This window comes from Vidua chalybeata, chromosome 3 (genome assembly GCF_026979565.1).
Source record: "Vidua chalybeata isolate OUT-0048 chromosome 3, bVidCha1 merged haplotype, whole genome shotgun sequence".
NCBI lineage: Eukaryota > Metazoa > Chordata > Aves > Passeriformes > Viduidae > Vidua > Vidua chalybeata.
The window spans coordinates 35,054,920-35,081,613 of NC_071532.1; the positions used below are offsets into that span (position 1 = coordinate 35,054,920).

Below are 26,694 nucleotides of genomic sequence, written 5' to 3' on the forward strand. Positions count from 1 at the left end.
CCAACCAACACAGCTCTGAGCTGAGGGACAGGACATGAGCAGGGCTTTACAGGTGAGCAGAGCTCTTGGCAGCCAGCCAGCTGCCCAGCTCATGGGCTCACGTTCCCTCACAATTCAAAGGGCTCTTCAGCATCCTTGGCCCTGTCTGCTTTTCAAAAAGGGTCATCAGTCAGGGAAAGGCCTTGCAGCCCTTCCTTGGAATGTGGGAGGGGACAATGATTATGGTTGTTCAGCTTAAAGCAAAGGAAACACACTCAGGAAAGGAAACAGATGGTATTATTAAAACTATTTACATTCATGTTTGTACCGAGCTGTTATTATTAGAACTCACAAATGAACAGCATGAACAGCACTAGAAGCAGTGACTGTGATCAATAAAGGATTACAGAAGCAGAGGTTGTGGGTTTAGATGCTCCTGACCACTGTTTCCACCAAGAGCCAAAAGAGAGCAGTTACGTGGGACAGGTGCTGTGCTGCCAGCACAAGTGGCCAGAGGTGGGCACAGCTGGCCCCACAGCCCTGCTCCCACCTCACCTCCTGCTGCACTCCAGCAGCCCAAGGGAAAGGGGAACCGGGGGGAAACACGTCCAGCCCATGTCCTTTCCTGCAGCCCCTCTGAAGTCCTGAATGTGAACACTGCTGCTCCTTCCCCTGTACCCTGAGAGTGAGTGGCCTTTCAGAAGTCCCTGCTGCAAGGGCTTCCCAAAGTGTTTCCCCTCTCCTCATCCTGCCTTGGGACACTGCAGGCTTGGCCTGTGACCTCACAGCATCCTTTTCCTGCTGTCACAGCTCCGCTGATGCAAAACCAACCCACCCGCACTGCCATTCATTCCAGCTCACATGTGTTCTTAAAATGTATCTGCAGCTCAAAAATAACGCAAGGGTCACTACTTAACAAGCATCTTGAGAATTAATCTTCAGCCAAAAACGTATTGTTATGAAAGTTATGTATGAAATACAACCAATTACACATTTTGGTGAAAAAATCTCACCAAAACACAGTTTTGTTGAAACAAAAACATTAATTATGGCCATATTTGGTTTGATTAAATTCTTCCACTGGAAAGATTTCATATGATTCCAAATAAGTCACTTTTTAAAGTCTCAGGATTTTTCCATTCTGCTGGGAATTTTTCTCTAAGGACGGCTTTTTGAGTTTGGTGTTTCTGTTCTATCTCCTTTTAAATTTATCTTATTTTGTTTTCCTGATGACTTTATTTCCCTGAATGATGCAGTGAATTATGAACGGAAAATTATTCAAATATCCTGGCTCAACAATTTAGGTAAAAATAGATTCTGAGGACTAAATAGTTCAGTATCTCCAACAATCTCTGACATTTCCAACAGTAAAATCTTTATTCTTAAGTTCTTTTCACCATTTTTGAGTTAAGATTTCAAGTGTGAGACATTTTAAAGTTGTGTTATTTCTCCTTGAGGCAGAGTGCAGCAAAATATGTAAAAAATTACTCTTTTGGTATTTGATTGTTGCATTTACTCACCAGTTGAAATGTGATACTCATTTGTATCCATAATTACCGTGGCACCACCCACATGCAGGATATTATTTAATACCACATAGACAGTGCCTGTTCTTTTTGTTTTACTGATGAGAAACTCAACTGCATTCGTTTCTTCTGTGCAATTTCAGCAGAATGTATTTGGCAACAGGCTGTAACTGGCCACTGCACCATTTGTAATCAAACGGGGGGGCTGCAACCTCTCCAGGGAATTTCTGTTTAGCAAAGCTCCCGTTTTCCTTATCACGTGCCATTGGAAATGTTTATTTTGTTAACACCAGCAACACTGATATTTTCAGTGATCAGTGTTGCCACATTGCAACAGCAACACTGGACTGGGATTAGGGCCCCTTTCTCACTCCTCCCCTCCTTCTCTAAATCTGCTAAAGCTACAAATACTTATTTCTCTTCCTGCAAATATTTGACCCGTGTGCCTTAAGATACTTTTAAATAGAGGATCTGGGGCTTTTAAGCCTGCATCAGACAACAAATATGCATAATGTCAGCGACCTCAATTTAGCTTCCAAAATAGCACAGAGAGGACTCCCAGATTAAGGGTACAGAGAGCAAGAAGGCTGCTGTTCCTCTGCTTTTCATTTTCAGAGCTTACTTAATTAGAAAGCCATTTTGGAGGGATACAGCATCAAAAGACACATGAGTAGCAAGAACCGTTAAAAGCAGATGGAGGCTCAGTAACAGGGAGAGTGAAATTGAGGAACAGAGCTCAGGGATCAAGTGATTTATAGGCAGCAATTTTTGTTTAATTGGAAACAGTAGGAGCTTCTTATTAAGGACCATGTTATTCCCTTCACTAAGCAGATTTCTGCTGGGAAGGCAAAGGAGTAACCACTGCTCAGATGTCCTCATGCCTCAAGGCCACAGTCCCTCTGCAGCACTCGGCTGGAGACCTCTCTGTCCCCTCAGAATGGCCCTAAGGCAGCAGCTGGGAACAGCAGGTTCTTGGGAAGCTGTTTGCCCAGGCTTGGGAAAGGAGTTAACTCTGCCTGTGCAGAAAGCACCTAAAGGCTCCTTTTTTCTCCCAGTGACACCAAGGAAGTGCATCAAGGGACGTGCCAACCACTTAATACAGTTTAAGAACAACACTGCTAACCCTGAGATGAATCTATTCAGGTAGATGAGGTTTTCTCTCAGAAGATGTGGGAATGTGGAATCATCAAGGGGAGCCTAAGGGCATTTGGTATCTGAGGTGGCACCAGGTAAACAACAGCAGGAAATGTCTTCATGCTGACTGGAAAGCTCCTGTTGATGAGTCCTGTCCTCAGACAAGGACGTATCTGCATTTTCAAACAATGGTTACTTTCCAGACCATGAGAGACACCAGGCACACCAATTCCCAGACCCCTTCCCTGCCTCCCTACTTGAAGGTGATGCTCTCCCTAGTCCTTCACACAAGGTCATCAGGCCGACCTTGCTATCCCACAAAGTCTCCATGCTGCTTCCCTCAGACCAGGGCTGCTGGCTCAGCTCCACTTTTGACTGCTCCACTATGGCCCCTCTGCCTCCCCATGCCAATAGGCTGCACAGGCCAGACTCTCTCCTTGACAAAAATCACCAGCAGTCACCTGAAGCACATCAGAAGCCACGGAGTGGGTAACACAGCCGTGTTACCCGCCCTTGTACAGACGCTGCCCCTCCCACTGCCTCTCTTATCTGCCATGTTTCAGCTCAGTGCCTCTTCCTGCTGAAGCAAACGTGATGTGCTCTGCCTCCCCGAGGGTACAAGTCCTCAAATAAATGAGTCCCTCTAATATCTGCTGTGTCAAGGCACTAGACTGTAACCTTGGGGGCCTCCATCAATCTATGTCTCTGCCTTTATTAACTGCAACCTCCATTAAACCAATGGGAGCTGTGCTCCTGGATTTCAATGTTTATAAGGCAAATCATATCCACCTTCTGTGTAGTAAACCAACATTTGCTCCAATAACTGATTAAAAATAAATGTCTGGGTGGTGAGATTGCCCATCAATGCTTCCCAGGTTATACACATACTAAACACACATACACCTGAACAATATCTCTGGGTTAGAGAAGGTCTTTACAGCAAAAGCCTAAACTGGTGATCTTTTCCTACTGGCAATTGTATTATTAACATCAATTTCAGATCTCTTGCATTTTCTTTAAAGAAATTATTTAAAGAAATAGCTTGTACTGAATTCTGTGGGAGGATATTTTCTTCACTGTAACTCGTTTCCTGTTTCTTCAAAAGTCCGGCAGTTTATTCTTATGCACAGCCCCACTCTGTGCCTCTGTAAACTGCATACTTGGAATTACTCCTCTTTTTGATGATTATTTCATGTAACAGTTTGCTTTTGTGGATAAAATGCTTTCTTAAGCTGTCAAGTGGCTCTTAGACAACTCCATAAAACCATGACCTATGCACCTCATGATGCATATGAATAAAAATAATTTGAGCTAGAATGAACACGAAAAAAAAAATCCCCTTTCTATGGGCATTTTAAGGGTAGATTCTGAGATTCTGTTCTTTTTCATCATCCCTAGAGTAAGCTGTCTTCACTGTAAGCAAAGGAGAATCTGCTCAGTTTCAATGCAATAAATCCAGAGAAACTCCCCTGAATATCATCTAACAGCAGATACTGCCCTTAGTTTATTGGGGTGGATCCAGGGTGGATCCAACTCAAGTGACAGAGCTCAAAGAGAGCTAAGAAGCTCTCCTTGAAAGCTGGTCCTTTTTTAAAGTTTTTTCCATATTTTGGATATTGCAAAACAAACAAACAACAAAAATATCAGTGCAGCCATTACCTTCTAATAAATGATGTTTTTCTACTTCCACGATGCCTCCAAGGCAGCCTGTAAACCATACAGGCCTTCCAAGAGTAGAAGTATTGTAATCCTCATCTCAAGAGGTCATGACAGTCCCTTGGAAACTCATTTTAGATGACATCTTGAGGTTACAGCAGCAACAATATATTCCAGAAATATTCCAAACCCCAGGTGGACCAAGCAGAGAATGCGGGACTCAGCAGCAGCATGGCCGCAGAGCAGGATGTCCCCAGTGGGCCATGGAATCTGCAGGGCACTTAATATTTACAGTGTTTTGCCTGAGAGTGGTGTTGTCCCACAAAGTAAGAGATTCTGGCAATTTTTGAAAGAGGAGAGACAAGAAAAGAAAGTTTCAAGTGCTTAAGGCCTCCTGTGTGAGGGCTCAGGAGCTGCTGGAGTTCAGATCTGGAAAAAAGGTGGTGGAATCCACAGCACAGCTTTTGGATTCTCACCTAACTTGAACTCTGGATTCAGTTTAACAAAGCACTTTCCAGTCTCTCATATCCACGTTGCTAACAGGTAATTACAGTGTTGCCTGTGTCTGACTCTTGGCAGGACATCTCTAACAGGCCCCATCAGTGTCACAGAAAATTCCCTCTGAGTGCAAAGATTTCTCCTCCATTACAACAATGAAAAGGAACTAAATAATCTCTTTCTCTGTCTCTCTCCAGGGGCATCACTGTGCTCCTCAAAGCAAAAGGAACAGCTCACCCTGTGATTAAGTCTGGCACCTCCTTTCACTGCCATACCCTGCTCTACCCTGACTCACCAGCCTGCTTTGAGGAATAAGAGCTCCAAACGCACACTGAGGGGTGTGCATCTCGAGACAGCACCTTTCTTAAGGTACACACTCACTGCAATTTCCATGTCCCTGACAATTGTCAGGGAGCTGGGCAGAGGTTTAGAAGCAAGCCATAATCATTAGCTCAGAAACAATCACACTGATAAAGTCTCTGCTGCACTTAGAAGTTTACCTTGCTCTGGCTGTAGCTGTCCATGCCAGAGAGCCTCTGCAAGATGGAGTCCCACTGAAAAGTCTGCTTGGAAAATTACTCTGCAGTCAGTCCTTCTCCTAATATCTTGTTAAAAATGAATGTTTCTAGACTGGAAAGCAAGCACACGCTGAATAAAGATCAAAGCCTTCAAAGTTTCTTTGAAAACCTTTTCAAGTAGTTGCAGTTCTATAATCCCTTGTAACAGCGAAGGCTATTCCAAAATATTTCCTAACTCATCAACAACACGAATCTGGCTTCCTCTTTACTATTACCAGAGACTTTTGCATTGGCTCTCCCCAAATAATGAGCCAATTTAGTGACAGACCCATTATTTTTGAACATAATAGGCTAATGAAAAAAAAAATCCATTCAGAACCTGGCAGAAGTGTAACAGTGGAGACAGCCACTATCCCTCCTCTTCCATCTTCCAGAAAGGATGGCTTAGTATTTTAGTATTTTGGCCTTTGTACTCCCAAGTGTCAGGGAAGTTTTGAGGCTGGGTTTAACAATGACAAAAAGCTGGGACCAGGTTCAAACTTATGTGCTGATGTATATGTTCATCATTATCTAATGGCCATCGAATGGAGATGTATCATTGCTATTGGGGACTGAGGCTGGTAAGTTTAGGGCTGCTCTGTGTTTATATACTATGATTATCTTCACATCCCTCTACTTCCACCATGAGTTCATCCATATATCCACACTTCTCATCATTTCATGCTGTATTACACAACACACTTGGGTTTGTTTTTTTTTACTTGAGAAGCAAAATTAGTGCAGAATTTTAACTGCAACTATTAAAAACTTTAGAGCTTAATGTAAGAGCAACACTGCCCAGTGGTTCAGCCTAATTAAAAATAGCCTGAAGGTTTTTACTTCCTAATACTACAATGAGCTTTAAAGAAAAAAACCGTCCTCTTGGTGTCTGTACTGCTGTTACTGGACTAAGCAGTACTATGCACTAGGAGGTTGACTGAGCCATCCTCATGATTAAGTTCAAGGGATTAATATTTCAGTTCAGTTGTTTTTAATTTAAACATTTTCTCCAAAATTCATATTAACACTGACTGCTGCAAGCTTAGGCAACTCTCTAATTACCCATCAAGTTTAAATGACCCATGCAGAAAACTTTATTTCAGTGATGTTCAGCAAGCATCCCACAATGCAAAAATTGACAAATAAGGTAATTTCATCAAGCCAGATCAACAGGACAAAGCTGCCCAGAGCATCTTGAACTCCTGCCTGGTGAAGCACAGACCCAAAGCTCACTCCGGTCTACAGGACAGTGATTGGCTTTAATGAGGTTTGGCTCTACAATTTGGATCTCCAGCCACCAAGTACAGGTGCAAACAGACCAGATCAAGTGAAGGAACTGCTGGCACTAAAGGGCATGAAATGCTTGCTCCTGACCCAGCAGGGATCTGGGGGTAATCATAATCTGCCTCACAAAGGAGAGGTGCAAAAGTTGTGTTTCAGTTGCTCAGGGTTTTCACCTGAAAATCACTCCCTTTTTCAATGCAAGCAAACTGCAAAGGGTTAAGGAGTTTAGGAAAAGGGACCAGGTTGCTGCTTAAAATCCAAGCCTGCTCCAACAGACAAGATATAACAACCTCCCACAGAGAAGGGGCAGATTTCTCACCTCCAGACCTTGCTCTCTCCGTGTACAACCCTATCTGGGTTTCCCTCCAGCACCTGTGCTCCTTGAGGAAGGGAAACTGCTGCTGACGGTGTTTCTCCCTCCTGATGCTTATTCTGGGTGAGAACTGCCACCCTCATGCTGCAGCCCAAGCAACCTCACAGCCTGGTCTCAGGTGTGGTGGGATATGTCCAGTGAGGAGCTGTGACAGAAAATGTGTGTCACAGGGCCTGTGTGTGAGTCTGTGCCATGGAACACTGGATCTGAAAGTGCCCTTGAGCACATCTCTTAAAGAGCTTGCCATTGAGCTCTGTGCTCAGACCTTGCTGTTGCCAGGAAAAGGGACACACTAATTCCTTAGAAGCCAGCAGAGGCAGGAGGATAAGGGACACCACAACTTTAAATCTCCTGAGAATCAGTTCCTCTGGTGCCTCCTGTCCCCACCAAGCTCAGTGGGCATGAGAAGGTCACTCTGGGAATCCCCCCACTCCTTGAGCCCACTGCCAGAACTGTCAGCTTCTGACTGACATCACTGTGAGCTGGATCTGGTCCTGGCTTCTCTCCTCCTGAGGTTAATACAGTTCATCAAAGCTCAGTTCACGAGAGGGTCAAGCCTGAACTGAGATGAATCTTATGGAACTTCACTAAGCCTTTTGCTTTCTTCTCCACTGAGAGGCATGCCATCACAATGCTTAACATGATCCGCCTAAAGCTCAACTTTGTTTTTAATCTGATTTCATTTATGTGTATCACTATTGGTAGCTTCTCTCTTGGACCTTATTTAAGAAAAAAAACACTGGCAGTAGAACAAAACCTCTTTCCATTACAAGAACTTATCTTTTTAATGCTCTATCAGTGTTGTATTATTATTTCGGTACTTGACATCTTCCAAAAGCATTAAAAAGTTCTTGAGAGGTCTTACAGCTTTACAGTGTATTCTCTGATGCCAATTCTGATCACAATCTAGCTGAAGATAAGTTTAATGAACACTAGAAAAATAAAGGTCTTTCATAAGTGATCAAGTGATTTGAAGAAGCAAAAGAGTACTTTAAAAACATGTGTTTCTCGCTTTAGAGCCCTATATTAAAAATGTGCAGATTGCACATCTCTGCAACAGAAATTAATCTGTAACTTGGGGAGTATTTATTTCAAATGATAGTAGACAAGTATCAGAAATGAATGAGATTATTAACTTGCAAAAACACCTTTTAGAACAATGACTATGAAATGTCATATTTTCCCCATCTTGTGGAAATATGTTTAGTATTAGAGAAATACAAGCATTAGATTTAGTGATGGTGAGTGAATTATAAAGTCATCTGCTACTCTAAATAACAGTAAAAAGATTATTCTGAATTAGTTACAGAAGTTATTCCTAAAAAATTCTTATCACTTATGTTATTTAAACTTTCTTACATATCAATTAGTTTGAAATAATAAGTCTTTAGGCTATCTATTAATTGCAGCACTGTTGGCACCATCTGTACTTAAAATTATGCAAGGAAAATTAAGCTGAAGCACCAAGCTGTCTTGGCTAACAAAAAAGATTTCCTCAGCCATTCGGATAGAGCAGGAGAGAGAATGGGGGCACTGAATCCACAGGAGAACTCTTTCTCACTTTACAGCTCCCTCCTGGCCCAGGCTGACACGGGCTGTGGAAGGCACAAGGTAAGAACTCCAGTGTTGAAGCTGCAGGGCTACTTTCCCAGCACATTTCCCAGTCCATTTTCCCATTGCCTGGCACGGCTGCTCCCTGGCAAAGGGAGAAGAGCTCCCAGGACTGGGAGCAAAGGAAAGGCAGCACCACTCAGAACATGAGGAGAGCTGTTCCAGGACATTCTGCATGGGATCATTAAAAACCCAAGGGATGGGAGATTTAAAGGATTAAGTCACTTCTTCAGAAGGCAGGGGGAGGCTGTTTGCAGAGGAATATCTGGTCCATACCCCAGGAGAAGACACCAATTTTAATTTCTCCTGCTGTTATGGCTTGAGGCTCTCCAAGAAGCCTCCAACCCACGCTTTTAAGTCTTCCTGTCTTTGCAGAGCAGATCTAAGGACAGCTGAACTCCTCCTATCTGCTCATATTTGGCTTCACAGATAGACTGAAGCTACACTTTGGCATTTGTCCCATTCCCTCTGGGCTGGTTCCTGCTGGCACCTGTCAGAGGCACGGCAGGGACTGCCACAGCAGCACTGACCAGGAAGGGAGTTAAAAAAGTGCAGCCATTCCTTGGTGGGTGTTATTTTCCCAAATCCTCCATGCCTGCAGTGCAGATGAGTCAAAGAGCTGGTTCAGAGATCTGGGGAATGGCATCTTCCTGCCACCGAAATTAGAATAAAAGCAGCTGAAATGTTCTGATGGAGGGAAAGAAACTTCTTTAAATCAGACCAGCCACTGCAGCTCACTCCCTGTCAGCCTCTGCCTGCTCCACCAGCAGTTCCCTGTCTCCTGCACCCTATGGTTAATTGTACTTTTAAATAAGGAAAGGCTGAGCATCCTCCTACTAATATTAATGAGCTATAGGGAGGAAACAAGGGTGAGTACTGAGTCAATCATCTTGTGACAGGTATGTGTGCTTGTGGATGCATAAAAAAAGGGAAGACATCTGAATATTTTTAAGTACATCAATATAATGACTCCACTGGCATAAACACGGGTTTTGTTGAGAAAAAAAAAATCATGTTACTGAAATATTCATACAAAAGATGCAGTTTGTTCAGGGAGGACAGGTACAAAGAGGATCTTTGGTGAGAAATTTATCAAAGATCTGTATTTTTTTTTTTTTTTTGTGATCTCCAGCACACTGTGGAGAGGGACCTGCTCAGGGTCTCTGGGCAATGACAGAATTGGACATGAAAGCACTCTGTGGGCACTCTGACAGATGATTGGGTGGTGAAGCTTTACTTACTTGCCCAGAAAACTTTTCAAAAAGGATTTCAGGGGGGGACAGAATATTTAAACTTCTGAGCAGGCAACATCCATATTGACAGTATGTCCTCTCTACTGGTGATTGGCTGAGAAAACAGACATCTCTTCCCATGAAGGATGTGGATCTGTGAGCAGGCTTACTGCTTTTCCAAATTAAATAAATTCCTGCAGTAGCCAACAGAGAGGACCCATGTAAATCCTCAAACATGGTTTGTATCACTGAATTAAATCTGCTTACATATATATATATATATATATATAAAATCTGCAACCATTACATGGCAGCTGATATTAGAAGAAATTAAATTAACTCCAGTCTTAGAAAAAGAGATCACTTTGAAAGTAAAAAAGCTAAGCAATAATTTAAAAATTGGAATTCATTTTCAACCAATTAGTATTTTCAAGTGGGAGCTGCAGTAGTGCCTGTCTGAATACAAATGGGAATGAAGGGTACTCCAGGCCAAGAGGAGGTGTGAACACTGCCATGGAACTGGGGAGAAGTCACTGCAGAATTGATTCCTTTATGGCATGGAAAGCACGAGCCCCTGCTCAGCATTACAATGAACCCCCGACAGACAGACTGACAGTGAGGGATCATTCCCAGGAGCTCTCACAGTTCCCATGCTCCTTGGCATTACAGGTTGCTCTCTTCCACCTCCAGCAGCATCCAAGCTGCATGGTATGAATTGGATTACTGAAATAACAGGGAAGCATTTAACTGCTGCAAGTCAATCCCAACCAGGAACACCAATTTCTGAAACTCGACCTCTGCTCTGGAAACTGAAGTGGCAAAATTTTCAGCAGAGAGGAGCATTTTGAGAGCAGAAATACTACACTGAGATCTCACCAATCTATATAACACCCTTGCAGAATAAACCTGATCCCAACAGGCACTTCTACATTCATTAATAGGAATTATCTCAAGGAGGACCACACATGAGTGACTGTAAGCTGTTTCTAGAAATTATAACCTTCCATATCAGCAGACTGTGAAATAATTTGCCCTATAAGCTCCACACCATATGTTTTATTCAGGCATGAACACCTCCTTAGTGAAAATAAAGCTGTCAGGAGAAGAGGCAGCACAGAGCAGTATCATCCCCACAGGCCATGCAGTAGCTGAAACTGGAGGCTGAAGTTGCACGGTGCAGAATTCTGCATATGTGCAGCAGCTATCAAAAGACTTACAAAATTCCAGGTTCAGGAAAAAGGACAGCTTGAACCTAGACAACACTTGCATATGGCTGAAGCCTCACTGAAAAACTCCCTCATGCACTTAAGCGTCCATTTGAAACACAGCTTAAAGAACGAGAAAAGTGGAGCAGTAGCTTTTAGGTCCCACTTTTTAGACATCCTAAAAGCAAAAAAATCCTAGTGCAAAAGCATAGAATTAAAAAAAAAAAAAAAAAAAAAAAAAAAGGCTGCAGGTTCAGACCAGGCTTGTAAAGTCTACATTGTTTTCTTTCTGTTGCAAAATTTTATCTACTGCTGACAAACAGGATTGTGAACTGGGAGTTCTTCCTGTAGCTGTCTAACATTCAAGCACTAGAGGATTCAAACATTTCCTGAATGAAGCTGTAATTTAGGTAATTTCTCTAGATTTCTACATAGCTATTAGCATGGCTTAGAAGGATTCTGGGCCTCTCTTGCACGGAAATATTCTCTAAGGTGATCAGTTTTGTTCAGCCCAAAGCCAGTGGTTTACTCCACCAGAGCAGGAGCTGAGATATTCCTTTCTGGACTGCAGGAAAAATTTACTCCCTTCTTCTGCCTTCCCTCCCTTATCCTGGTACTTCACAGCATCCCAAATGCCTTGTCTGGTGTATGTAACAGTGAGAGCTTAGAACAGAAAGGGGTGAAAAAAATGTTTCTTTACATCACATCATTCTCATGTTTGCTTTGGTGTGATGGATTCCTTCACCCCATTTTGGAGCTCCCTGCGTACTCGGTGCCAATCTGCTTTGTTTACCACTTTTCATGTACAGGTAGAGTGCACTGAATGACACTTCCACCATGCACAACTTCTCCTGATCCTTTACACAGTCTGTGAGGTTGAAGTCCTGAGAGCAGGATGAAGGAAAGAGTAACTCCAGTGGTGTAATTAGGAGTTACTTTCACTAGAGGAGGTTTTTCTCTGGGGTCTGATTTCCTTTTAAGTGTGCAGGAGCAATTGGATTTACCTGGGTTCCCAGCATCCTCCCAAGATATCCTAACTTGACCCAGGCAGGTGATATGAGGTTGGCCTCATATTATTTAAAATGTAAGTGATGTATGACAAGAACAGAGTTAAAACAAGTTCTTCTGTTTTTTTCAAATGTTCAGTGAGCTGTTTCAAGGCAGCTCATCTTTATTCCCATCCTCCTGCTTTTCAGGAAAGGAAGACAGCACATCCCTCAGGAACAGAAATCAATATTCTCCTGTCACTTAAACACAAACAACAAAGAAATCCCAGTCCCCTAGAGAGCAATTGCCAGTTTAATCTTGCTATCTTCAGTAAGTCACTCCTTTGAATACTGTGGAGGTGCCAACATATTCATTATGGGCTCTGCTTTCTTTTGTCACAACCACTGTGCTCAGGAAATACACATTTAGTTCCCTTGCCTGTATCCAAGAAGAAAACAGCACTCATGAAATCAAGGCCCCACCTCACAGTTTTAATCTCTAACCCTGCCACAATAAGAGAACTAAACAATACTTTCAATTATGTTATCTTTAACAAGCATTTGAGAAAAATGTTCACTTATTATGCAACAGTAAACACCTTTAAATAAACTGTAATGATGTGAATCGACACATGAGGAATATGTTGGGGTCTGTGTGAGCAGAGGCAGGTGATTCACAGAAAGAAAAGCCCGATAAATCAAATTTACAGTCACTTCATAAATCAAACTTAGCACTTGCCTTTCTGCAAAGCACAGGACTCAATCTGTGTTGTGCAAGGCACAGATCAAACTCCCAGAGCTGACTCCCTCTTCCTTGCCAGTGCATGTCCATAGGGAAGGATGTGATCAGTATTTAAAAACCCAACACCCCCAGACAGGCTGAGAGAATAAATACAGCCCTCACTGAGAACCATGGCAGTTCTCTCCCCAAACAAGCAAAGCATATCAAAGCAAGCCAAGAGAAAGCAGTAGGAGTGAAATAGATACAAAGCAAGTGGGATTCCCTGATTTAGTGACAAAGTTGTGGCTGATTGCTACCCCCTTGAAGTGAAAGCCTAGCCCTCCTGGCAGGCTGTATTTGCAGGGGGATGCAGGAAGTTTGCTTATATATAATCATGTCTCCTGATGAACACACCTGAAATATACTTCATTCCATCCCCATCTTGTCATCATTAGCCCTTCCATAAAGCAATGAAGAAAACTCCCTTACTTTAATCTATGTTCATCTTCCTTCCAGGCTTTGCCTGCCCTTCCTCAATTGTCGTCTGTTCTCTTCCTTCTCCCTGAAAAATTCACCCTCTTACCTTTTAGTCTTCCCCTTTAAGCTTCACTAATCCTGTTTTACTGATCCCCATTCATCAGTTCTTTCTCTTTGTACCCCAATTCTTCCTTCTGCTGTGATGCCCTGGTTAATCCCATCTTTATCCCATACTCTGGTGTCCCAGAAGACAAATCCTTAATTTATCTACTTGGTGAGCTTAATCTTCAGAGGTACCCAGAATTCCTACTTCAACACCTTTCCCCACCTCCCACTTCTACATTCAAATGCTCTCAGTTCCTACCCCCACATTAATCAATCAATCTCCTTTACCTCTTCAGAGAGAAAATGCACAGTGCCTGGTGTTCTGATCTGACAGTACTGCAGCTACTGTGAGCAGAGAACAGAGGATATTCCCATGACCCAAAGGGCTGTGGCAAGAAAGCTGGGACAATCATGCTGTTACACGGAGCCCCTGATGGCTGCACTGAGGTGGGGCAGAAGCAGCAATAAATAAAACAGCAGGGAGACGATGGGGTGGGGTATGACCCGAAGAAAGCACAAATCGCTTGCGTGGCCTCGAAGGGATGTAATGGTCAGTGGCAGCTCATGTTATGCAGCTAGCAGGTAATAATCAGGGCTGGAATTGCTCAAAGATTTCAGAAAAACCACCAGGCAATTAATTGTGGATGATCCTGACTTGTTTTTGACACGTAAAATGGAAACAACATCAGCATTACTGGATAAAAAGGGGAATTTTTCACTCACTTTCACTATAGTCTCATATTCCATTTCTACTTCTGTTTTTCCTCTACTTCTTGTTCTTCTATGCTCTTTAAAACAAAACCAAGGATCATTTCAATTTGAGATGATTAACAATTACTCTAAGCTGAAATGACATAATTCTGTGCATTACAGTAAAGCAACATCTCTTTAATCTATGCACTTAATGAAAAACAAAAGTTTACTTCATGCTTCTGTGTGCCGGCTCATTAATATTTGACTAGGTACACATTAGTCAGAAAAACAGTCTATTTATCACAACCTGTCACTCCATGCTATAAGAGGACAATGTTCCAACTCTGTTATGAGGGAGATCCAGCTTTAGTTGAAGTTGCAGCTTACGCAGGTTGCAAGAAGAATCACTTTTTCTCTGGGAGAGGGAAGGAAGTGTGTCTGAAGGGAAAAATGATCATCAGCCATGCGCCTGAAGTATGTGCTGGAAGAGATACCCCTGGCCTTAGACTGTGATCATGCCTAATGCCATGAACTCAGGGCACTTTGCATGGAAAACCCCAAGGACATCCCCAGGTGCTTACAGGAGTGGTCCTGCTCCAGCAGGACCTGGAGTCAGTCTTGCAGGAAATGTGTGAGACACACTGCTCATGGAGCTGTTACCACTGCTCCCTTACCTTCATCTCGAGCTGCTGTGTGTCTCTGGAGCTGAACCTCGGGTTTGGCAGCTCAAGGAGCAGCAGGACTGTCAGATTGTCCTAAAGCCCCTGGTGTGCTCCAGGATTGTCAGATTGTCCCGAAGCCTCTGGTGTGCTCCAAGCTGCTTGGAGCAGACTCACTGCATCCCACACCACTCTGAGCACCCTGAACTCAAACTCTCTCTCTTGGAGAGATCCAAGGTCTGGAGCAGAGAAGTCCTGAAGGTAATCCAGCAGCAACCAAAAAGACACAAGTTTGTTCCTTAGTTCTTGCACTTACTAGAAGATGGCTATGAAATTATAGGCAGGAAGTGAAAAAAATTGGTGACTTTTTGGTTATTGCTAAGTGCAGTCCTTAAACAGCACTGCCCTGCCATTTTCAAGTGGCTGCAGCATGTTCCCTTCTCTGTCAAGTTAAATTTTTGTGGTAACTGTCTTGTCGTACTCTAAAATCAGCATTATTTCAGCAATAAGTGATTTACTGCTCCATATGGTAGCGATTACATGAATCTATCACTGAACTTGGTTCTGTTTGAAGAAGTTAAATCACAGCTCTGTCATGACAGGGTTGGTGCCACCAAAATCTTGACACTTCCCACATCATATACTTTATCATGTACTCTGGACAGTTTTGTATCTGCATTGTCCAGGAGCCAGAGCTGCAGTGGCATCCCCTGTCACACACAGGTGACATGCAGGTGACAGCCAGCCATGGAACAGTTGCATATAAGCTCACTGAGGTAACCTGCGCTTTGTCTTAGGTGTCAGGTTTGTTATAAATGAAACTGAAGATGGAAACTTTTAAAAAGAAATACAAACAAGCAATAACACAAAATAAAGCTTCTCATTTAAAATGTAAAGATGAAATAGCTTAGAAACTGAGGTAGTACTTTTAATATTTGTTACAAAACATTTCCTCTCAAAGCATTTTCTTAAACTGAATACAATTATTGAGTCACTTCCTTGGTAATGGGTGAAGAAGCAGAACAATATGTCTGAGCACTGTGTCCTCATTTTACTTCCATGCAGATTCATAAATCCCTTCTAACTGAGTCACAATGCAGGCAGAAAATACCATTAGCTAACAACTGGCTGGATTTGATTGAAATGCTGTGTGAGAGAACTTATGCCACCTTCTTATGCTGATTCGCAGCAAATGAATGAAATGAATTCTGTTTTATTTTCTCCTTGCAGTCTTTCTCACCGTGGCAGCAGTGGGCTGTAAAGCTATGGCATTAACACTGACACAAAGGGTGTTAGGAGATACATGTGGGGCATAGGATGCTCAGGAAATGGCTGCCACTGGCTGCGGCAGCTTGCACCATCTTGACATGCAAAATGAACCTAAAATATTAGCTGAGGAAGCAGAAGGTGACAGTTTGTAGCAGTAAAGAAGGTGAAATGTAAAGTGAAATAAGAAAGCTACTTTGTTTTGCACAGTTCCTTATCACTCCTCCTGATGCACTTCATTTTTCTGCCCCTTTGATCTATGTACTTCACTGGTTCTGTGCTCCCACTGACAGACAAATCAGATAAAGCAACTCACAGAAAATTGGCAATTTTTACTAAATTACATGTAAGTTTGCAGCACAAAAACATTTTGTTGCTGGGGATGTTGGCCTAGTTACTTCAGTGAGGTTTGTAGCAACTGAAAGCAGGTTAAGATTTGATTAAAAATTCCCTTAAAACCTTAAAAGTCTTGTAAAACACTGCTAAGCATCCTCTTGCTAAATTTCTTAGTTTGTGCAACATGAATACTTTTCCATTCTTTTGGCACCGTTTTTAGCCAGCCACCCTGTTAAAGAGCACATTTTGCTTTGGGATAAGGTCTGTTTACTTTGTGTGTTGTGCTCACACACCAGCATTTGAGTGTGCAAAGGAGGCACACATTTGCCAATATCCAGACTTTACCTACCTGCAGGATAAACATCAGGAAAAAGTAAACATTTCAACAAAAATCAACATTCAAAAATGGTAACAAACCCCCCCTCTACTTAAGCAAACTGAGGAATTTTCCCCTTGATTATTTATCAAAACACAGTCCATGGAAAGTAACAAATATAAGAGATATCTGGGTAGCATGAATTCCACAGGCAGAGGAAATCACAGGGTTACCAAATATAACCATTTAGCTGTGAATAGGGTATGCACCACTCAAAACCTCTATTTTTACTGAGCTTTTAACAGTATAGTCTGTGCACTTGCACCACTGATCCAAGAGACGGCAGTGCAGCAGACATTGATCAGATATTTACCACAGCTAGTTTGGGAGCTCCAGGCATGACTTTGCAGTGTAAGAAAGAGAAAGTCAGAGAGAAACACAGGGATTAAAACAAACACTGAATTTTTCAAACTCTTTTCTATTCTGATGGTCATGACTGTAGTTGCAAAATTGCCTGGTTTTGAAAATGCCAGAGTAACTTCTTGATTGCGGCATGAGCTGAATCTTTGTGTTTGTACAGACACTGCATTAAGCAGTTCTTGGTGAAATCTCTAACACAGAGGTAATAAAACACAGAAAATACATATACTTTCCCAAATCATAAAGCATCCATATATCTGTTGCTTTTGTTAGTGCTGAGACAACATTTTAAGGAAGACACACATAGAAACCAGACTGTAGAGGAACACTGATGACAAGAGGAAGTGTTAAAACACTATCCGCTATTCATAATCACTGCCTACCTAATGCTGCTTTCCCAGAAGCTTTCTGGAGACACCAGAAAGTCCAGAAATCAATCCAGTAAATGTTTAAGCTTTTAAAATATTGAAGCTGAATATAATCTGGTTTATCTGACAGTCCTGGATGTGTCCTCACCTGTGCAAAGGGCCAGCAAAAAAAGCTGCACTTTATATTTCTGGTTTCTAAGCTGTCCTGAAAAGCTGAGTTGTGTTCTCAGTTATTGTGCCATTACTGTAAAGAACTACTGCCATAATGAGTCAGGATTTCTCTTCTTGCTGGCACATAGAATCTTGTCAGGCCCCACAATAAATTGTGCTGACCTAACACCTCCAGTCAGCTCTTGTTAATGGGACTGTTCTTCACAATTATCCATTAATGAACCTTTTACAACCACAATGAAGAAAAGTGTCTCAGGGAGAAGAAAAAGGAAACAGTGCTTGTCCACAAGAGCTGCCTCACAGCACACAGTTTAGTTCCCTCAATAATTCCCACACCTCTCAGCTGTTCATAGACTCACATGTGCTGCTGCTGGCCCTGCCTTTGGCAGATACTTGCAGGATTTTCTGAGACCACAGCAGCACAAAGCCACTACGCTGAAGAGAGCAGGGAAGATTTGTAAGAGCAGTTTGAGGGGAAATGGAAACATTTTAAGCAATGGTACAATCAAAGTGACCTAAGATTTTTAGAAATGAAACATTCCTGCCTAGTGCCTTCTCCTTTTTCTGCACTCTGCTGCTCTCAGCAAGAGTCCAGCTGACTAAAGGACACTTCCTCTCTGGGGGCACCTCTTCTGAAACTCTGACCAGCTGAAAGAAAGCAAGCAGTGCTCACTGACCACTAAGCTGGAGGAAAGCCCAAGTCCCCTGGAAAACAGCACATTCTCTCCAATGGACCAAGAAAAACTTTCTTGCTCTTTATAGAAGCAGCCCTGGCCTAAATTCCTAACCCATGACTCCTTTTCAAACTTTGTTTCCAGCTGCGTTGTGTGTGTGGAGTTCATCTTCAATATAATGTGTCAGATGTGCTTTAGGCTCTTTTTCTACTAATAGAAGATGAATTGCCAAACCAAGAAAACAGAAAAGCCAGGGGCAGGGGATGTGCTTTCCCATGGGTGTCATCCACAGCAGGTTGGCACAAACAGACACTTAGGACAAAATCTACCTCATGGCAACACAGAAACAGCATAAAACATTTAAGACAGCAACTTGTATTCATGTTTTGCAAGCTGTGAAGCCCAGTTATATTCTCATCCTCCCTGGACCAGAAAAGATCCTTCACATCTCTGTCACAGAGACAGCACAGATCTAGGTTTGCCTATCAATTGATCCAAGACTGATTGTGTAGTAGGCAGAGGAAGAAATGCAGGAGGAAGAGCTTGGTCCTGGCTTTGATCTCACTCAGTGAAACAATTTAAAAAAAATTTTCACATTACTTCTACTGCATGTCAGTGAAAATGTCTGGTTTAACAGCAGCATATGTGGAACCCACCCCTGTGCAATTCCACACTTCAGTTACACACACAGAACCCAGCTGCAGCAGGAACAGTCTTCAGATGCACTCCTGTTTCTCATCCTGGGCAAAGAACATTCCCCTTCCTGCTTCATATTGACTACTTTAGATATAACCTTAAAAAAAAAAAAATCCACTGCAATTATACAGCAGGTCTATAAATGCCAGAAGATTAAGTCAGAATATGCATCTTTCAGCCCAAAACAAAACTCCCAAACCTCAATACAAGGTCCAAGCAGAGCATCACTGAAATTCTGTCTGTACAAAACATTTATCACCTTTACCATTTGTGTCATAACATTTTCTAGCTTGTAAGCTAGACAGATATCAAGAGAATGGACTTTATTTCTCGGAAATGTATTTCCATTAATACAATTTCTGTTAGACAGAGAAAGTCCCATCTGGGACTCCTACCCAGAGTTCATGTTCCTCTAGTCCAGCAGGAAGAGTTAATGCCCTGTGGTTATGAGGCCACCAGATTTTTGTGAATATCTCATTGCAGGACATGAATTGGAAGTCTCAAAGGTTTACTCATTTAGGACACAGGTTTACTCCACTGAAGTCAGTCTGAATTTTGCTATTGATACCAGTCAGAGCACAACAAAAGTTCGCTCCCCATCCCATGCATGCATTTGGCACGTTGCCCTAGCTCAGCAACCCCTGTGAATCAGCTACTCATCACAAAGGAGTAAAAATCACTTTAAAAATTGAAAGAATGTGAGGGGAGCCAATATTTCTACAGCTTATCCAGTACAGCAGGTTGGCAAGGGATTATTTTAGGGCAGTTTTGAAAGCAGGCATTCCAATGTGGTCAACTAAGGGGAATGAAGGAATCAAAGGGACTTAGATTACCACTGGGAGCAGGCTGAAGAAAGAAAGGCACCATAGAAGCATTTTGTATTTTCACTAGGCAGAAAAAAAAAAATGTTATAATTCAGTAAGCACTAAAACAAGTGAAGTCAAGAGTTCTCTCCCTGACTGTGGTGACACAGCCACCGAGAGCTTTAGGAACTGCTGACTGCTCCCTTATAATGAAATCTTTCTGTTGTCCTGTAATGGCCTGGTTACTGTAAGGCCTGAGGGCCAAGGCTGCTGTGCAGGAAACCCTCAGTGTTCCCCAAAGCTGCTTCATCACAGGACAGCACTCAGCTGTCTCAGACTTCCTGCAGGATTCTGCATTACTGAGGACACCTCTCCCCTTGGCCAGCATCGGAATGCCTAGAGCACACATTCCAATATGCCTTTGGTACAGATGAAGGCTCTCAATATTTCAGGGTAAGCAGTGCTGCATTCTCCCTCAGCCTTTAAACTTTGAGTGTTGAAAGACATTTATATATGTTTATGTACAAAAACATATCAAGGACCAGGGAGGACCTCTGTCCTCTGAGGTGAACGATAAAATAAAGAGAAATCAGCTTAGCCCCACCTTAAACCCAGCCTTCTGTCCACACAGTGCATCAATTTAAAATAAAGAACCCAGTACCCAAAGCTGGAGCTGCCTGCCTGATGGCTGAGCTAAGCATGAGCTAACCCAGTTATTTCTGCAAGGACAGAGCCTGCAGCCGTGTCCTGCCATGGCTCCCCCTCTCCTCTGTCCTCAGAGCAAACAGGTGCCAGGGAGGAAAGCCTGGAAGCTTTCCAGTGAAAGCATCCATTGCCCCAGTTCAGGCAATGCTCCACTGCCTTTCAGTGCTTTCAGGTGTACAGTGGGAATACAGACTGTGAAAGGAAATTAACTCAGGGCAGCTAAAGGGCCGGGTGCTCTGATCTTGATGGTGAGACACAATCACAGGATGGTTGGCGTTAGAAGGGACCTCAGGAGATCATGCAGTCCAACACCCTGCCCAGGCAGGGGCACCTGGGGCAGGTGACACAGGAACGTGAGCAGGAGGGTTTGGGATGTCTCCAGAGAGGGAGACTCCATGGCCCCACGGGGCAGCTGTTCCAGTGCTCTGCCACCATCAATGTAAAGAACTTCTTCCTCATGTTAAGGTGGAACCTCCTGTGTTTCAGTTCATGGCCATTGCTCCTCATCCTGTCACTGGCACTGCTGAAAAGATTCTGGCACCTTCCTTGGCACCTCTTTGAGATATTTATGGGGATTCACATTATCCCCTCTCAGTCCTCTTTTCTCCAGACTAAACACACCCAGTCTCTCCTCAAAACAGACCCCTTATCATCTTTGTGGCCTCCACTGGACCCTCTCCAGAAGCCCCTTGTCTCAGAAATTGCCTTTCTGGAAATGATACTCAAAATGGGAAGACTGCAAATTAAAGAAAATGCTCATCCTATCCCAAAATGTTGTTCTAAATCACACCAGTACCTACACAAAGAGATTCCAGTAACATCTCTGGAAGGATTATGTACAACTGCCTGAGAAACTGAGATAAGCACCAGGCTGAGAATGGACATCCCACTGATTCAGCACCTTGTACAAATGAAATAGTTTACTTATCCCACAAACTGATTTCCTTTGCAACTTTACTCAACTCATTTAACTGCCAAGGTCTCAACTCTCCCATCTGCAAGACTGCATGAAATACAAGTTACAGGTTCAGATTTTAATACTATTAGCAGTTGAAAGTAACAGCATGGTCTTGTCTTACAGACAAGCATGATAGCTTAGGCAATTTTAGGGCCGTCTCTGTATTAAATAGAGCAGATTGCACAGTCTTCTCTGCAGTAAAAGGAGATTTATTTCCTAGGAACATTCAAAATCCAAATTCTTTCCCTAATGAAGTGTCAGATGAAAGGATCTTCTTCACAAACACATCATGAAAATGCCATCTTCATTAAACATTAACTGACTGTGAATTAACAAACAAAAAATGTTGATTTTTTTTACGAATCGTTATTAGTTCCATTTACTAGCTAAGACAGAATACATATGACAATTAGTTCTTCAAATGACTACATGGGGGAAATCCCCTCTGTCCTGATGCTCTGTACTTTATGATAAGCTCATTTGTTTGTGTCTAAGAACAGATTTTCAGCTTCATTCCTTTCTGAAACCAAAGTTAGCCTCAGCCAGATAATAGAGCTGCTGCTAATAAACTCAAGATGTCTTAACATAAATTTGCTGAATGGAAAATCCTGCTTATTTTGAACTAATTTAGTACAGCAGTACCTGTTTAAGATCAATTCTCAGCAGACTATTTCCTATTTATTGCTAATTAAAATCACGGATTTCCTGTTCTAAACAGCATATAAGCCTGAAAAATTAGCTCCAACCCAGTGTGCTATTGACTCAGCTGGGGCGTTAGATCTAGATTTACCACCTCATTCCAAGGTTTATAAGAGCAGCTACTCTCAGGCATGACAAATCAGGCAGAGGGAGGTCAGGTGTGGAGGGAAACCAGGAGGCAAGCACAGAGATTTGTCTTCTCAAGGTTATGGAGTGCAGAATGGCTCAGCTGTGCTTTTCTCCCCAGCCTGAGGTACCAAGAGCACACAGACTGGAGTCTCCCATGGCACATTACAGCTGAGCCTTTCTGCCTCAACTGCAGCCCTTTCCGGCCTTGGAGAGAATAATACTCCAGCTGTGTGCCAAGGGGATATCTGCAGTGCCATCTGGGCTTAACCTTATCCACCCACACTTCTCTTGTCAGGTCCATACAAAAATGTTTTCAACAGATTGTGCTGGGCATAAACAGGTCAATTCTTTCTCTTCTGGAATACAGTTCAGCCAGGAAAGCACACAAGCTTGGCAACGACCATGACAAATGGAAATATTGGAGTGGTCCTGAATTAAGGATGATCCCACCCAATTCTTTCAGTGCATTGCCCAGAGCATTCACAACCCTGAGACTTGAAACTGCCTGAACTGCTGAGTTCCCAGGAAAGCAGCACCTCCTGGGCTCCACTGTGATGATACCAAACTTCCAGAGGGTACAGAGAAGGGCTGTGCCATCCCCATCTCCCTAATCCACATAAACTGACAGAAGATGCACTTACAGCAGGAAAGTGCCTATTAATAAATCAACCCTTCTTTTTTTTTTCCTCCAAAAATCTTTGCCTCATTCCCACATCAAAAGCCTAAAACCTGCTCGGGCTCATCTTGGATGATTTAATCAATCACAGCAGCCTGGACTGAATTTCCACCCTGAACTCTAAGTTTAGGACACCATGGCAAAAGTGACAAGGAAAGGTAAAAGCTCTCTAGGAAGGAACCCTGCAGACCTCCAGAGCTTTGGCTAGCCAGGTGCCAACAAATGCTTCTTTATTGGCACCAAATCCACAGTGAGACAGAGATACACCTCCTTTACAGTTTAATTTCACACCTCCAGATAAGTTAGTTGCCTGAGCAGTGCACATGTGGACAGTTTAGAACTCCAACCATTAAACAGCTATGAAAAATAGCACTAATTTTTGTTACTGTTATCCTTTGTTTTTCAGTTTTTTGTAAGATGCCAAAGGTCATTCTGGAAGATCTGGTCTAGAGATAACATTCAAAAGCAATTATTGGTGCCTGACTTTGTTACTAGCATTTTCTTTAACACTCCAAAAACACTTATTCAAACAGCTTTCCCAGTCAGTCTTTTATTAATTTCTGAGGTAGATTTTTTTTTTAACAGTGCTTGGTAATAGTAACAGCATGGCAAAAAATAGAATAGGTGTATAATTAATGAAATAATTGTGTTGAATATATATTCACTACTTTTAATAAGTGAGAAGTACTTCAAGTTGTCTTTCTTTGTACAAGTGCCTAATTCCTGCTTGAATACTTCTATAATTCTTTTGGTTGGAAACTGTGTTTAAGAAACAACTGGGCAAGGACTGTCTGTTTGTGAGAGGCCCCTGCAGAACCAGCCAAGGGTTTTAGGGTCTCTGTTCCTGCACTAAGCTCCTGCAAATTCATGAACATTATCATTTCTTGAAGAGATGGAGTCCTACCAATACCTGGAAAAATATAAGGAGGCTGAAACGCTCTTCTATTTCAAATTGACTCAGGGCCCAGATTTTTTACAGATGGAGGACTTCAGTTCAAATTCATGGATGACTTAAAGCGGTGTAGCTAAAGCAGGCAGCATCCTTAGCAACCCTCCTCTCCCCAGGATGATTCCATTCTTGCAGGCATGGCTGAGCAGATTCTGCATCTGCTTGTTAGCTGCTGTAGCTTAAATTAATTAAGTGCATGGATGTAATCTGCTGCCAAGTGGAACTTACATTATCAGGCAGGACCACAAATAAGGAAGAAAGTTTGCGTTACTTATCTCACTGCAGGGGAGGGAAGGGCAGAAAGCTGAGGTGAGTGTTGGACCAGCTCCCTTGGGACACAGTTCTCTGAGGATCACAGAACCAGAGCCCACAGATTGCTGCTCACTTCTGACCAAAAAGCAACATTTTGGTTCCCTTCAGTCTCATTCATTCCAGCAGTTCAACCTGCCTGGCAAGGTGATAAAACCAGCAGTGCTGATACTGTCAAAAAGGGAATTATGAAGTGACAGGTGCAGTTCCCTCCCCCTAGGGCAAACCGGAGCCCTGCTGGAGAAGGGCTGGAAGTCTGAAGCTGTTTAGTGACAACTTCCCCCAGGCTCTGGGGAGCTGCCCCAGCTGGGGTCACTTCCAAGCTGCTCAGCAGCCCAAACCACTGACAACATGCAGAAATCATGGGAAGTGATATGAAGGCAAGCAAATATTTGCAATAATACTTATTCTATCTGCATTCCTTATTCAAAGAATGCAATCAAATTAATAATGATAAATATTAATGCATTGTTATTTAGATGATAAAATGTAGTTTTGTTGTTCGGAGAAATAAGCTGCTCCTTTTTTCTGCTGGCTTGAAACAGCCCTTTGTTTATCTTCATCTTGTTTTCCAACATAACTTATTTATTTACAGCATGTCAAGGGAGAAACCTAATTTCTAAGGACATTTTCCAATTAACTTACCTAATTAAAAGTTAGACTGAATTGGTTTGTAAATGGCGTTATGTAAACCCCCCAGAATGAATAGATTCTGGGGAATGACTGAGAATACACCTCAACAAGTAGTATGAGAAATGCTCCCCATCTTCCCTCTCCAGGTGTTACAGACCTTGTCTGGCATTCTGAACCTCTGCTCATTTCCTGCCTGGTTTTGAAACAATGACACTTGTTCCCTAAGTCTGTAACATTATTAGGGAATTCTGCTCCCCTTGGCTCCTGTTAGACAGTGCTCACATGGAAGTCTGCACTTCAGCTATGGGCTTTAGTGAGTTTTGAGCTCTGCTCTGAATATGAAGCTGCACCAAGAGTCCCCACCATGATCCAACTCCATGGGTTTCTGCAAGAATCCAATAACATCCTAGGAAATGCCTGCTGCTGCATCAATTCCAGCCTGTGCCATTCAGACTGAGAACTTCAGAAAGAATTCACAATTTCAGCAGGGACCACGATTTTGTCTTGAGTCCCCTTAATGAAGTTTGTGTAAGGCTTCCAAATTCTGTCCTTGAACTTCAACCAGACACAGGAATTGGAACCTGAAGATCTCATTGTCATGTCTGACTGGGTGATCAATTAGAAACAGACTCACCCCACTGAATGGTTCACGAGAACTGGGAAAATATTTAAATCCAATAAAGCCAAAGAAGATGGTTGCAAACCACTTTAAAGCCCTGAAATTACTTATTTCCCCAGTGCATTAATGGCAGTGAATAACCACACTCTTTGTGGATGCAAGAGCATTTCACATCTAAAAATAACTTACACTGTGCACTGATCACAAATCTAGATATACCCAAGGCAGCCTGGAGTCACAGATCAATTTATAATAGTTATGTAAAATAAAATAAAATAAGCTTAAAGCAAAATTAGATGTTCTACGTGCTCCATATATCGTGGACATATGCCATGAGTTATGGCAAACTTTCTCTGAGACACACTAATTTAGATAATGTACGTCTTAGCAGTTTGTACTAAAAATACCATTTTTTCTCATATATTGAGAATACGTGGCAATATATTTCCCATATATTTGGCAGATATAAACACCTGGCTACCTCCTGCTCACATCCTGACCATCTTAGAACAGCTCCACACACACTTTTAAGGAGCACTTTCCCTGCTTTAGTACTGGAGAAACAGATAAATGTGCTTTGATGTATTTGCTGTGCAAAAAGAGTAATTTCTATGTTCCCATAAAATGCTTTCAGAAATAATAATGCTAATAATAATAAAAATAACGACAAAAGAAGCTGTAAACTCCAGTAGGGCCTAGCTGTAACTAGAGAAACCAATTTGCTCTGGATTTTGAAGACAATTAGTGCACACACGTTTTAAATAAGTGTGCTTGTGTGCAGACAGCAGCACTGTATTCTGATTTTGTAGTGGTGTTTTTAACCACATGAGTCACAGCCTGGGAAGGCAGCTGAGCAAACCTGATGGCTTCCATGCTCCACAGCACTTCCTTGTGTCAGAGGAAAAACGCTGCTTCTGTTCAGCATGAGGTACGAGGGAACCTGTCTGCTGTAGGTTTGGTGTGTGTTAAATCCATTTTGCAGACAGCAAGGAACCTGGGAATCCAAAAATCTGCCTTTCCCCTTTCTTGTTTTCCATACAGGGGAAACTCTGACTTCATTGTTAATGCAGTCAACTAGGAAAACTTGAGTAGACCACAAAACTCCTTTCTGGGATTAGTGGTTTCAAAACAGGACTGGGAACCATCAGAACTGGATTCTAATTGTGTCATGTGGATAATTCACTCTGAAGGATGCTTAAGCCAAAGATTTCAAACATTGACACCTAAAGTAAGGCAGCAAAATGCAAGTTAGATACAGTAAAGCCTTCAAT

At 42.5% G+C, this 26,694-nt stretch overlaps 1 protein-coding gene across 5 annotated transcripts in view; it reads right to left on the reverse strand.

The window, feature by feature from the left end:
* Positions 1–26,694, reverse strand: part of PLCB1 (phospholipase C beta 1) — a 354,862-nt gene that overhangs the window by 6,859 nt on the left and 321,309 nt on the right. The window contains exon 32 of one of the 5 annotated variants that reach the window (XM_053937777.1): positions 14,068–14,132. The exons of the other annotated variants lie outside the window; for them this stretch is intronic. Coding sequence (XP_053793752.1) covers positions 14,094–14,132 — 39 coding nt within the window. The 3' untranslated portion in view covers positions 14,068–14,093. The remainder of the gene's footprint in view (positions 1–14,067; positions 14,133–26,694) is intronic. 5 annotated transcript variants of the gene reach the window in all.